Source organism: Xenopus laevis, chromosome 4L, assembly GCF_017654675.1.
Source record: "Xenopus laevis strain J_2021 chromosome 4L, Xenopus_laevis_v10.1, whole genome shotgun sequence".
Classification (NCBI taxonomy): domain Eukaryota; kingdom Metazoa; phylum Chordata; class Amphibia; order Anura; family Pipidae; genus Xenopus; species Xenopus laevis.
In genome coordinates, this window is record NC_054377.1 from 20,310,560 (window position 1) to 20,325,185 (window position 14,626).

Sequence of the window (14,626 nt, forward strand, 5' to 3'; positions counted from 1 at the left end):
CATTTTGTACATGTGTCTCCAGAAGGTACCACATCATGAACATGATAGGTTTGGCCATTAATATCGCAGACGGTACATTCTGGTGGAGGGTTATTGATAAGTGTACAACTTATTTGTTGGTTGACATCACACTCACTGAGAAAAAGAAAAGGTGAACAGCTTTATTAATGATAAGGATAAAGTCAGTAACATTCCCTTAAGTTAAGGTTGATGAATAAAATAAATGTTTTGTCAAAGTTCGGGGTTTGCCTTGGAGCTAAAAACATAGCAAAAAGCAGCATGACAGGCATGTTAAAAGTGGAGAAAAAAATGCATTCTCAATGAAAGCCCTTTTTTAACTAAGTTGGATTTTGATAATCAAAAAAAAGACTGAATAGAAAAATAAACAATCAAGGATGTTCTTCATAATTTATGTTGTAAAAATGGTTTCAGTCGACAGGTATTCTGTTCTCACTAACATCTTGCATACAACATGCCCACATGTTTTCCTGTGCACAAACTATTATGCTTACTTACCATTTTTTACATATGTCACCAGAAGGTACCAAATCATGAATGTTGTAGGTTTGGCCATTGATATTGCAGACTGTACATTCTTTTGGAGGATTATCAACAGGAGAACAACTCATTTGTCTGTTCACATCACATTCGCTGAAAGTGACAAAGAAAAAAAATGATTTATTGAAAACATCTGCTCATTCATCTGTTCCACTTCATGCTGCCTTCTTTCCCAGGCTGTACAGGGCAGACAGTGGCATTCAGCACACTGCATTGTAGGATGGTAACCAATCACTAACTAGGCTTACCTAATAGGGAACTGAACTCTGACTTTGCTAGGATGACTGCAGGGCTGTGCTTGGATATTTCCCACCTACTGTGCATCTGGCAGGAACCATTAGGACATGCCCACCCTTCATTTGCATTTTTTACAGTAACCATAGCAGATACATTGGGAATTCCAATAAAGGGATAATTGTTAAAGACAATATTAATGTTTAGCCCAAAGTGAAACCAGCTCCACTATAATATTTTTTAATATTGCCTACAATATTAGGATGGGTTTTTAGTTATGCTATATTTCTCCTTTAAATAGAGGCAGATTATAAACAATCTTAATATATAATGTGTGTACATCTGGTATACAACATGCCAACATATTTTTATACACCAGGATAAAACCACTTTGTTAAAAATGTTTGTACACCAGGATAAAACCACTTTGTTCAAAGTTCTCAGATCACCTTGGAGCAAAGCAGCATGAAAGGCATGTTAAAAGTGTAGAAAAAATGCATTCCCGTTGAATATAAATCAAGCAATCGCTTCATAATTTATGTTATAAAAATGGTTTCAGTTGATGGGTATCCTGTTTGTACAAACATTATTCCAAACGCATATCCCTGTATGTCAGCTATTTCTCTTACTTACCATTTTTTACATATGTCTCCAGTAGGTACCACATCATGAATTTTGTAAGTTTTGCCATTGATATTGCAGACAGTACATTCTGGTGGAGGGTTGCTGACAGGGGAACAGCTTATTTGTTGGTTAATATCACACTCACTGAAAGTGACAAAGAAAAGGCAAACCGTTCTGTTAGTACTTTCATGAAATGTGCAATTTTTTTTTACAATTGCTGGATTGCCTTGGAGAGAGGGAATAGCAAAAACCAGCATTAACCACATGACTTTATGAACAATTAATGAATGAGAAGAGGTTTATAATGAGTTTTGATTATAGATTGTTCAAGTCTAAAACAGAGGCTATGCGTAACATGCGCCTGTTATCTACTGATGTGCTACATTGATGAGAAAGAAAATATACATATGGTTTATTTAGAAGTGTAGAAAAAAAATTAAATTCTCAATGAAAGCCCTTCCTCCTGATCAGAATTAATATGGATTAGCAAAATGAACAGTTAAATATCATTAAGGCAACATAGTTTTATTAATGATCAGGGTAAAACAAATGCCATTCAACTAACAAAATCTGCTACTACACTGCTGCTTTGTAAATATAATGTGGTAGCATAAATTCACCCTTTATACGTATATGTTTCAAGCCTCAGCATTCTGTTTTGGGTGTTAAAGTGCTCAAGCACTTATTACTATAATGGTTTTTGTATACTAAGAAGCATCATTATACACCTTTGACTGTTTTTCTTTTAGTGGTTTTGCTTTTAACCGTTTGCATTAAAATACTATTTTGTAGAGAAAAATTGCCTAAATACTAAACCGACCACTGGCTCGCACTATGTTCATTTTAATTTATTAATTTCTTGCAGGTTCACAGTAAGTAATGTTTGCATATACATTTATCTTTGTACATTGATAATAGACTGTTAAACCCATTTTACAACCTGGATAAAAACTAGATCATAATTTCATAGGCTAAAAATATCTTGAATAAAACATGCTATTTTATTGTATAGTAGCTATTTCTCTTACCATATTTGACAGATGTCATTACTAGGTACAGGTTCATGAATGGCATAGATTTTGTTATTGATGAAGCAGGAGTCACATTCTTCAACGCATGATTTATTTCTTTCATCAAAGTAAGGACGTTCAGGTGGACAAACTGGATAGCAGCCTTAAAATAACACATAGATGAAATTTTAAATTTGATAGAAATTACAGAATATACTGTCATAGTAGTCATGGATAGTTTCTGAAACCATTGTTAATATGGGCAGACTGAGAGAAACTGAGAGTCTGCTCTGATAAAATTAAACATGGTCGGTTGCAATGTAGTCACACCTAGCTAGCCAAGTAATTGTGGGTGCAAGTGGTAGTCTACTAGGTGATATTTATGAAAGATAACTGCACCATGTCTTTTCAGATGTGATGGGTCACTTCTCAGTAGTGTGTTGAATTTATGCATACATATTTGCGTTAGGGCAAATCTTAGTGGCTCAGTTTTTTTTTTTGCTCAGTGATCAAGCCAGACTACTCACACCACATGAAAGTGTCTCGCTGTGACTTTAAAAAACAGTATTCTGCTGTTAATTAGTAGAATATACAATGCAATGAGTATATCAATATTGATAGACATTAACTATTAAGTAATACTATAACATTAATTATGTCTAGTTCTTAAACAAACAACACATTAACATTCTCTGTATTATACACTGCATTTGTAGGATGTATTGTTTGCACAAGAGCAAAAACATACCTTCCAGGTGTGTCACAGGGGGTGAGAAACAGTATTTGGTGATGTGCTGAAAGGTCCTATACTGTGGGCCGCATGACATGTAGTGCCACATACATTCATTCTCATCATCATTATAATAGTCACAGTATATCGCTAGAGGTGTAAAAGAAAGAATAGAATTTATGTTGATTGATTGTAATTTTCCATCAAGTTTGGGTGAGACCTGATATCCAGAATTACAACATCCTGTTTGGATGTTGATTTAATTAATTTTGATAGCTTTAAATGTGCAGTATATCCTCCATGTTCAACTTAAGTTCAATGAACAGGGCTTTTGTTGAACATTTCTTTGCCTATTGTTTTTATTGCCAACATTTTTTGTTGTTGAATTTGGATTTAAAGAGTTGGCAAAGCAGCACAAGTTATGTCCATCGAATTCATGTTAGGGGGTATACAGTACTTCCCTTTTAAATCATGGAGCTCCTAATTATGTAAAGACACCCCTATCTGGAATCTATCTTATTTGTACTTTTAAAAAATAATGTTTTATGAAAAATAAAGTATTATTCACAGTTTTATGTATATTCTCACGACAAATTTCTGGTTTTCTCCAGTCAACACAGACTTCTACTCTAGAGCATTGTTGAGCATATGCAGATAGGGCAGTGCAGAAGCACTCACAATCCCCACCGGTGTCACAGGAGCAGACATCATTTACACAAGCATCATAGAAGGGTTTTGGATCCACCTACCAAATATAACATAGTCAGTGCTAAACTTTCCATTGGTCCAACAAAAAGACCACAACTCGAAGCATTCTCTAGCATCTAAGACTAAAACATAATGGCATCAATAATACGGAGAGGAACTTATAAAGCAATGCCTTTTCCAGTAGAAAAACTACTCAGAGGAGTTGTGGACTAGATCAAAATTTCTTAGCAAGTTCAGTTCTTTTAGATTTATCATTACCAGGTAGTCATCCTATAACAGCTTTCACTGTGATGTGTGTGGTTGCTAATGTGAATTACAGTAAATGGCCATGCAAAGTGATCATTGATTCATAAATCAAGCTTTGCCTGTTTGCAATGAATTATCATATGGAATTACCAATCCGACTAAAATACAAATGTTAAATCCAAATTATTTTTTAGTACTAATAGAATAAAAAATAAATGACACAAACTCAGGGCATCCCCTCGGTCCTACTGAGCTTAGATGCGGAGAAAGCCTTTGACAGGCTGGACTGGACTTATATGACCCAACTATTACGGCACATAGGCTTTCAGGGCCCTTTTTTACAGGCAATCAGCTTGCTATACTCGACCCCCTCAGCCTATTTAAAGTTAAATGGAGACATTGGTACACCTATTCACATCAGGAATGGAACGAGGCAGGGATGTCCCCTCTCCCCCTTACTCTACGCTCTCAGTATAGAGCCTTTGGCAGCAAAAATTAGGGAACACCCAGATATTGCCGGAATAACAGTGGGCTCTGTCATGTATAAAATATCGCTCTTTGCAGACGATGTCCTCCTAAAACTTGGTAATCCCCAGGTTTCCTTACCCAATCTTCATAATACCCTATCGGATTATAGTAAAATAGCAGGATATAAAATAAATTGGGCAAAATCAGAAGCACTCTTGTTTCACACAGAGGGAAATATACAGAGGGCGCTGCAAACTAGTTTTCCATACAAATGGCAAAAATCCTATATAAACTACTTAGGGGTCAAATTGACACCTCATTACCACCAATTGTTCCAGGCAAATTTCTCCCCTATGGTGCAACAAATTACAAAAGATTTGCAGGATTGGAAAGAGCATCACATCTCCTGGCTCGGGCGTATTACAGCTATTAAAATGACCATACTCCCCAAGCTGCTATACCTGTTTGAAACTATCCCGCTCCAAATCCCACTGTCTCAACTGGGACATATACAAAAGCTGATATTTAAGTTTATCTGGGGCTCGACGAAAGCTAGATTTCCACGTTCAGTACTCATGGCAGGGAGGAACCAGGGTGGTCTCGCTGTGCCTGATATTGGAAAATACTATGAGGCTTCACATTTACGCATGGCTACAAGCTTCTCCACCCACTAAATGAGCCCAATTAGAAGCCACTTGGTTATCCCTCTTTCATATTAGTAACTTGATTTTACCGGATAGACCCAAGATACAACTTTCTAGTTTGGCTCCGAAACCTATGAAATTTACCTACAATATCTGGAGGCAGTGCCAAAGAAAATATGGGATTAGCAAACATCCATCGGCCCTAACAATACTCCGGGGGAACCCAGATTTCCAACCTGGACAGATACGATCATACCAATCTCACTGGGAGGCTCATAATTTTGTGAGAATTATCGATTTCATTAACCCACTTAGACGGAGGTTGTATACCTACCAGGAACTAGCCAACAAATGTAACTGGGAGTCAGGGAAGGAGATGGAATTTCTCCAAATCAAACACTACATCACCACACTGCTTGGACAAAAACTCCCAGACGCAACTTACCCCGTTTGAAAAAATTCTGGGCGGCAACTTTCCATATAAGGGCCTAATTTCACAGTTATATACTTTAATGAACACCCTTCCAGAGGACCCCTTTCCTGCCCATACATATATGCATTATTGGAATTCGGTTTGGGATCATGGTTTTACTATATCCCAATGGAGCAAAATATGGGAGAACGCTCGTACGATAACAACATGTGTCCAACAAAAAGAAAGTGTTTACAAAACCATGATGAAGTGGTACTTAACCCCTGATAGACTCTCCAAAATGTACCCACAAAGCAGTTCATTATGCTGGAGAGGATGTAACCACAAAGGTACATTACATCACATTCTTTGGGCTTGCCCCAAACTGATAAAGTTTTGGCAGGAAATTGTGGACCTAATAATAGCGGTCTTTAAATCCCCAATGAATATTGAAATGCCTCACTTACTATTAGCTCTTCCTATCCCTAGATTGAAAAAGGCAGCCCAGAAATGGGTTAACCAGATATCTACAGTAGCCAGATTGGCGATTACCTCCAAATGGAAGACTCCGATAATCCCAACCATCCAAGAAATAATTCTTCGACTAGAGAGCAATAAGAAATTTGAGGAAATGACTGCCCGCATCAACGATACATTACATTTGCATAGCAATATCTGGGGCAACTGGGACTATTACATGTCGACTAGACTTGACCGCTCTTAAATTATTTGGTAATTACTGATAGGCCAAAGCTGCCCACGAGTTACATCTCCCCCTCCCTATGACTTTTTTTTTTTTTTTTTTTTTTTTATGTTTCTTTTCCTTTGTTTCTCTTTATACAATTGCTATGCTACTTTACGATCATTGTCAAATCCAATTCTTTGGCACAGTCTATTGCTGTATTTGGTGGTATTGGATGGAACGGCTTGGACCTTGAGTAATGTTGATGTACATCATAATCTGTTATGTCTGCTTGTTTATTCTGAAAATTAATAAAAATTTAAGTTACAAAAAAAAAATAAATAAATGACAGTCCTACATTTAATATACTGAAAAAGAGTTACCTTGCCATGGCAACTTAGGAAAATATTGCTGTTGATAATGTCACACTTCTTTTCAGCCCAAGATCTGCGGTGGGGTGCGGCAAAGCATGGCTGGGGAATACTCTCTGCATCAGGGCAAATATTGCAACGCTTCCAGCTGTTTCCAAAGTCCATTACATTGCTGGCTTGTATCATTTGACTGGTCAGGAAGTCATTGTTGGCATTATCATCAAAATTTCCACACAGGCCACAAACTTTGCCCTATAAAAAAAGAATTACCATTTGATTTGCAGAGGCTGAAATGCACCCTGACTGTGATGGATCTTCAGAATAACAGAAAGAGGGTTATTTATTAAAATCCGAATTTATGAAATTTTTTAAATAAAAAAAAAAACACGACCAAACTCCCATGCCCGATTTTACCGTATTTATTATTAAAAAAGCTTGAATTAATCGGTTCAGGTAAAAACTCGATAAAATCGAGTGAAACCCAAATTTCAGGGTTTTTTCCAGAAAAGCCTGAATTTTTAGAATGTTTGCCTGAAAAAGCCCAAAATTGATTTTTGGGCTACTTCCAGCACAGACCACAGAAACTTACGAATAGGATAGGTATGTGATAGACTTATACACAACCTCTGCAGGTCTAAGATGCCAGATTTTCAGATTCTGACTTTTTGCAGCATCAGGCTGTAATAAATCTCAAAATATTCAAGTTTTTATAAAAAAAACCAACCAGATAAATTCGGAGTTTAGTAAATAACCCCCAAAGTGACTCAATTTATCATTTAAAAGGTTTGGTAGATGGCTCTAATGCAAGAGAAATATCTATCCCTTTTAGTATCCAAGTGTGTAAGTACTGAAATATATACTTTAACAAAAATCTCTCATATTGTTATTTTGGTTCCTAATTTGTTTTAAGTGTTAAATCTCTTAAATATTTCTTTATTATTATTATTATTAGTAGTAGTAGTCTTACATATGTATTAGTATTATGTACAGAGGGTGGAGCATTCTCTACCTGGAGAAAGGTTCTTGACTCAGGGTTCTGCATTGGGCCTACTTTAATTGAATTTGTTCATAAATAACTTGGGGAAGAGCACTCTAAAAATGTATCTGGGTTTGTTAATCACTTGAAACTATGTACATCAATTAATTGGCATCCTTGCAAGGAGACAGACAGTGGCAGATGAGATCCAGTGCTGATAAATATAAATGTATGCATTTGGGATGTAAAAATAAGTCACTATTACCCTTAATGTGATTACATTAGACACATCCTATATGGAGAAAGACCTGAGGTTACACGTGGAGAATAAACTTAGCTGTAGCAAACAATGCAAGTCAGCAGCACAAAGGACTAGCAAGGTTTTTTCTGTTTTAAAAGGGGTATAGGAGGAGAATATGCAGTGGAGTTTTGGTCTCCATTCCTTAAAAATTAATGAAATAGAGAGAGTCCAAAGAAAAGCTACTGTGGCTAATTCACACACTCCTAACAGCACAGAATGATTTGCACAGTGAACAGATTTGCCCTGTTTATGTCTTTAAAGCTGGACAACATTGCTGTATTTCATGTGTGATTGCTCTGTGATTGTATTTAACAGCTTTTTAAAATAGACATAATTACAAAATGTAAGGAAAAAAGCAAAAAAACATGGGCAATATGAACATTTGCTTATAAATATGCACTTTAAAAACTTTGAAAACTTTAAAAATGGCCCCACTAAGTTGATAAAGAAAATAAAAAGTCTCTGTTATTAAGAGAGACTGGCCATGATGAGGTTGTTTACACTGGAGAAGAGGCACTTAGATAGTGTATATTAATTCAAAGCATGATTAGTTTGTATGAATATACAAGGGAACCTTACAATTCATTTTTGGATGCTTTCTTTATGTCAGTCCTCCCAGCAAAGACAAGGTCACCTCTTCAGATTAGAGGAAAGATTACAGATTTAGATGTTTAGCTCTTTTCTTTTTGTCTATTACATATGCTTGTTGCCTCTGTGCCAATAGAAATCAGTCAAACTGTCTTTACAGTCAAAGAGAAAAATAGAGCTCAGAAGAGAAAAGGGGGCAGATGTACCCTCAAAACTGGGAAATAGAGGACACAAGTTGCAGTTTTCAGCTTCTGTTTTAGAAATTAAATATGGGGGGAAAGGTACACTATGTCATCCTGAGGGTGGTTTAAGTCTTTATAGAGATTTTAAATTAAAAAGGTTCACTTATCCTTAAGTAGGAAGGATGAACTGAGCGATGCTGAGCACAGCTAGATTCTAAGCACAACTAAACTAAGTACCACGCACATTTGCTCTCTCAGCTCTGAACCCTCTCATCTTACCTTGTATGAAGATGGTAACCTGATTAATAGGGTGGTTTTCTTGTCCCAGATGAAGAAAATATCATCTCTTGTATGAATTGTAATGTAAAGACCCACTTCACGTGCTCTATATTCTTCTTCATTTGAAGGATCCACTAAAGTTTGCTGCATGTGCTCATCTGCCAACTTCAGCTCTGTATTCTGAAAGGTTAAACACAACAATGGTTTTATATAAAATAGAAGGCTGTTAAAAGTTATAACTCAGTTAAGCTTCGAATAGCAAATTCGAAATAAGAATTTTCTAGTTTTTTTATGGTCAAAACTCTAAAATTCAGCTAGGGAATTGTTAAAATTCAATTCCAATTTTTTTAAAATTTGAATCTGATTTTCAATATTTATCATACTCTAGCCCTTTCAGAACTCGATTATTCACCACCTAAAACCTGATGAATTGCTGTTTTAGTCAATGGGCAATGTCCTGGGATCAATTTGGAGTTGTTTGTAGCCTTGATTTGAATTTGATTCAAGTTTTCAGGTTGACACAGCCTGAAAACAAATATCCGATTGGTTGCTATAGGTTACTAGATGAGGGAAATATTTAGTTCTTATATTAGATTACCTCTTATGTATGGGTTGAAATGAAGTAGTCATACAATGTATAACGGAAGATCTATAGATGAGTCTAATGTATATCATAAAGCTTTTTGGTTGTATAGTGGGATTTTTTGAAAAATCTCACCAGGCTACAGCCTTTAAATGTCATTTCAGTCCTTTTCCAAATGACCCACAATCCCAAATAAATATTTTACAAAGGTAATATGTGCCAAAACAGTTAAACAGTGCAATACTTACCCCTAAATATATTTTGATAGACTTTGAACATGTTACTCCAGTGGTGCCACATGGGATATTCTCTGTGATTAGTCTAAAGGTACCATTAGATGCACTATCCCCGCAATAGTCCTATAATGAAAATTATTGGTTGATTTAATAAATAATAAGGCAGTAATAATACAATGAAAAAAGAATGTTATTTTTTACTACACAAAATTGGATTTTCACTCATATTTACTAAGTTACTTATTGAAATAAAATTTAAATGATGTTAATTATATTACATACAGAAACAAAATTGATTCATCTGTGCATGTCTACAAATTTTTATTTAATACAATATTTACAATATTAATACAATATAACTTTTATTTTGCATTTAAAAACAGAATTCTGCTATACATGGAGTCAAATGTACATTGTTTGTGACAGTAATAGAGAGCTTGCTCCTCTACAATCGCTTTATTCAGTCAGGATATTTTGTTCATTCATCAACCATGTATTTTAAAATATGAAATACTAAATATTAAATCCTGAATTGTATATGTTTTCCTGAAAAGTGAGTTGCTTACCTGAGCAACGACAAATTCACAACTACCATCAAAGTCATAGAATTTCTTGTCAAAGGTAATATAATGACCACTCCCATAGATGGCACATGATGCATAACAAGGTGTTTGTATGCATGACCAAAGCCCACTCTCACATTCACTGCAGAGAGAACATTATATTAGCCTAATTCTCTATTAATTATAATTTCTAATTAGACATTTGAACGGTGAATTTAAAATCTTGAAAATATTCTCACCAGTATTTGCATTCTTCATTGAGTGTAGATCCATGAGGAAAAACTTGATTATTATAAGTGCAAGGGCAGTAACTCTCAAGAACACAGCCTCCATTCCCATCATCAAGTAGCCCATCTGGGCACACACAACCTGAGATACATTCTGGCCATACCTATCCACAGAATAAAAAAAAGCTAAGATAAGTGTGGAACCTGTGTAAAGCATACATTTAACAAAAAAATTATACCGAACGTTCTGAATTATGGGAAGAGCATTTCTAAAGGTGTCCAATTTAAGCAAATGATTAATATTAAAAAAATTGGGTTTATTTCTGAATAATAATAAAAACTTACATTAATGGGGTTATCTATCAAAGGTCGAGTCGAGTTGAGTTTTTTATACCTTGAATGAACTTGAATGAACTCTATACTCAAATTGTATCTTATTTAAGAAAAACTTGAATGGCAAAAACCAGATCCTGGTTCAAGTCCCTATATTTCATCTCTAATCTCCAAATACACTCCTTCACGAAACCTACGCTCTGCTTCTGATCTTCGCCTCACTTCTCCTCTGGTCACTTCTGCCCATTCTCGTCTACAAGACTTCTCTCGGGCTTCTGCTTTTCTCTGGAACTCTCTGCCACAAGCTGTCAGACTTTCTCCTTCCTTCCAAACTTTCAAGCGCTCCTTAAAGACCCATCTGTTTAAAGAGGCCTATTCGTTGTACCTTAATTAATCATTGCTGTATCAAAAATGACAAAGTGTTTATATAATCCTAATGTCTCAATTGTACCCTAACCTTTTAGTTTGTAAACCCCATTGTACTCTGTAATCCTTGTCTGTTAGCCACCATTTATTCCCTGTTTGCTATAACTGCAGTAAAGCACTGCGTATCTTGACAGCGCTATATAAATAAATGATGATGAAGTCCCAAACCCCGAAAACTCGGATTGATCGAGTTTTCAGCGGAAAAAAAACACCTCAAATCACTTAAATCATTCAAGTTTTCAGGCAAAACCCTCTGAAAAAACTTGAACATCAAAATGTTAACATCCTCAAATGGTTCGAGGGACCCTGACATTTGAGTCCTACATGACCTTGACAGGTTTTAGATTTTTGGATTCAAGCTATTTATTTAATTCTAGGTTTTTTTTTAAACTCAAAAAGTTTTGACCAAAAAATGCAACTCAAAAAATCTAAAATTTTTGTGAAAACACAACTCCAACTTTAATAAATATCCGGAAACCCGATATCCAGAAAGCTCCGAATTACGGAATGGTTGTCTCCCATAGACTCCATTTTATCCAAATAATCCAAATTTTTAAAAATTATTTCCTTTTTGTCTGTAATAATAAAACAGTAGCTTGTACTTGATCTCAACTAAGATATCATTATTCATTATTGGAAGCAAAGCCAGCCTATTGGGTTTATTTAATGTTTAAATTAATTTCTAGTAGACTTAAGGCATGAAGACCCAAATTACGGAAAGATCCATTATCCGGAAAACCCCAGGTCCCAAGCATTCTGCATAACAGGTCCCATACTTGTACCCTCTTTGCATTTTTGTGCCTTGTTTATAAGAATAGGCCCTATCTATCTCATGTAAAACTAACAGGTCCAGCCATGTATTGCAATAATTAGAACAAAAGTATTATTTAAATAAAAACATTGGTTCTTTTTTAAAATAACAAGATAAGAGTAACAAAGCTGGCTTCAAATTAGACATTTAATGAAAGATATACATTTTAAGGAAGCATAAAAAACCCAATAAAATACGATGTAGCATAGTATTATAATTCATAAAATATTCATAAGAAAAAATAAAAAACAACTGTAAAATGTGCATTTGACTTACATTTCCCCGTTCAGCTTCTCAGAATCTCTTCTGAGTTCAATGGTGACATCCTTGATTTGCATAAGGATGTGATTAATTATTGGGCTATTATTCTCAGTGGAACGCTGGATGTGGACAGAAAACTCATGATAGGAATCCCCACAGTCTGAAGCCAAATTATAATTGCAGGTACCAGGAAACTGATAGATAACTCCATCAAATGTCTTGTAATGGAAATTTCCCCATGAACTGCAGATGGACTTTGTGTGGTCGATAGGTCTTCCTACAGTTTTGTGATGACAAAAAAGTTAAGTCTGTATGTTCTTCAAATATTATGATAAAATCTTACATAAAAGTAACACAGGAGGGTTTGTGTAGTATACAGTATGATTTATTTTTTATTATATAGGTTAGGGCTATCTTAGTTATATTAATAAATATGGTTATTATAGGAGAAATTGGTAAAAGCATGACTGACTCAATTACTGATAATTCAATTGTTACATTTGTACTGGTACGTATAAGAAAAAAAAATAACTGTATTCTTTCTTTTTCTCAGACATTTCTGATTTCATTTGTATTCCATGCTTTTGCAAACGATTTAGAAGTCTAGAGATCCAATGAAAAATATATTTGTCATTATATATCATTAATTAAAATAATAATATACAAACCTGAAAAGATACACATACATTCTGCACATTGTTAAAAATTACACTGTTGATATTTATACATTTTCAGAATATTTATAGAGCAATCATTTGTTTTAGCCAATTATCAAAATAGCAATTTACAACATAATTAAGTTATGTTTGGATGTACGCAAACACCTACACATACATAAAGAAGAACCAACATACAGTATTCCTGTTATGGAGATCTGTGCAACGTAGATGAAATCTTAATAACAGGATGACTAATAAAGCAAAACAGATTTACGTTTACCTGGAATAATGTCATAGGCACTTGAGAAAGAAAGTGTCAAGGCCAACCATACCCAGATCCCAGACGTCTGGTGCTCCATGATTTGCTCCTAGGCCATGCAATGACAACTTGCTTCTCTCATCTCTTCCCTTTTATACATCTCACCAGGACCTTTTCTGACCTCATCTTAGACTGGATATGGAAATCTCCATTATTTACAATCAAGGTAAACATTATGTTTTTAACCACAAAAAGTCATTAGAAAGAGACCTGTGGAAAAACATATGGAAACATTTCAGAAAAATCCTCATATTTTGTAAAGACTAACATTTTGCTCCACTGGAAATATACCTGGAACAAGTCATTCAAGTGAGATACAAAATAAATTTTACTCTCACTCTTAAAGGCAAAAGTGAACAATAGCCAAACAAAATGTACCAGTCAGCTCAGACTTCAGAGTTTTTTTTGTTTTCTTGATCATTTATAATATATTATAGAATATTTTCGAACTGGGATTGTTGTAATAAAGATATTATATAAACCTGCTACTGTATAAAACACTACAGTACTGCCCATATCATATCTGAAAAGTCTAGGAATATTTGAATTCATGATTCTAAAAAGAAAGGGGAAATGCCCTGTGGAAAGATGATGAGAGGATCATTTTTGATAGCTTAAAATCAGATTAAACCAGAACAAAAAGGCAAAAATTCCATAGACCATTTGCAAAATTTTCAAAATAGAAATATAGTTACACTTTTCTGTAAAATCATATCTAGTACAAATATGCAGAACAACTGACATTTGGTTTAATACTTTTAGGGGGTTATTTATCAAAATCCAAATTTATCTCAATATTTTCTGCTACAAACTCAGATCAAATCCGTTTGGGTTTTTTGTGCTTATTTATTATTACATTTTGCCGAAAAAATCTTTGCGGGGATTTTTGCCCGAAAACTCCTTTGAACTTCTTCTATTGACTTATATGCAACCTTGACAGGTCTGAAATGCTGGATTTTCAGATTCAGACTTTTCCATCATAGGGGTTTAATAAATTCCGAAAAGTTTGTAATTTTTTTAAAAGAAAATAACCCTGAGACTAAAAAAATTAATGGCATCAATATTACTGGGTATATACGGTAAACTTCAGACTGTAACAGTAAGTCCACATCTCTGAATGAAATAAACATTACATTTCATTAAATGCCTTGTTGTAGAATGGAATACTGTTTTATACACTTATAATATGGTACTG

General features: G+C 34.8%; 1 protein-coding gene across 1 annotated transcript; it reads right to left on the reverse strand.

The window, feature by feature from the left end:
- Window positions 1-12,464: 12,464 nt before the first annotated feature.
- LOC121402877 (mucin-2-like) lies at window positions 12,465-13,471 on the reverse strand. The gene is made up of 2 exons (XM_041589602.1): window positions 13,393-13,471; window positions 12,465-12,730 (listed from the first exon to the last, which is right to left on the reverse strand). The coding sequence occupies exons 1-2, from the start codon at window positions 13,469-13,471 to the stop codon at window positions 12,465-12,467; spliced, it is 345 nt and encodes a 114-aa protein (XP_041445536.1).
- Between the last annotated feature and the right edge of the window lie 1,155 nt (window positions 13,472-14,626).

Bases quoted from the DNA above. Each gene is read 5' to 3' on its own strand.
- LOC121402877 (XM_041589602.1), bottom strand. From the start codon at position 13,471: ATGGAGCACCAGACGTCTGGGATCTGGGTATGGTTGGCCTTGACACTT. The intron at 12,731-13,392 runs GTAAACGTAAAT...ACAAAACTGTAG, and splicing joins TGCCTATGACATTATTCCAG to GAAGACCTATCGACCACACA.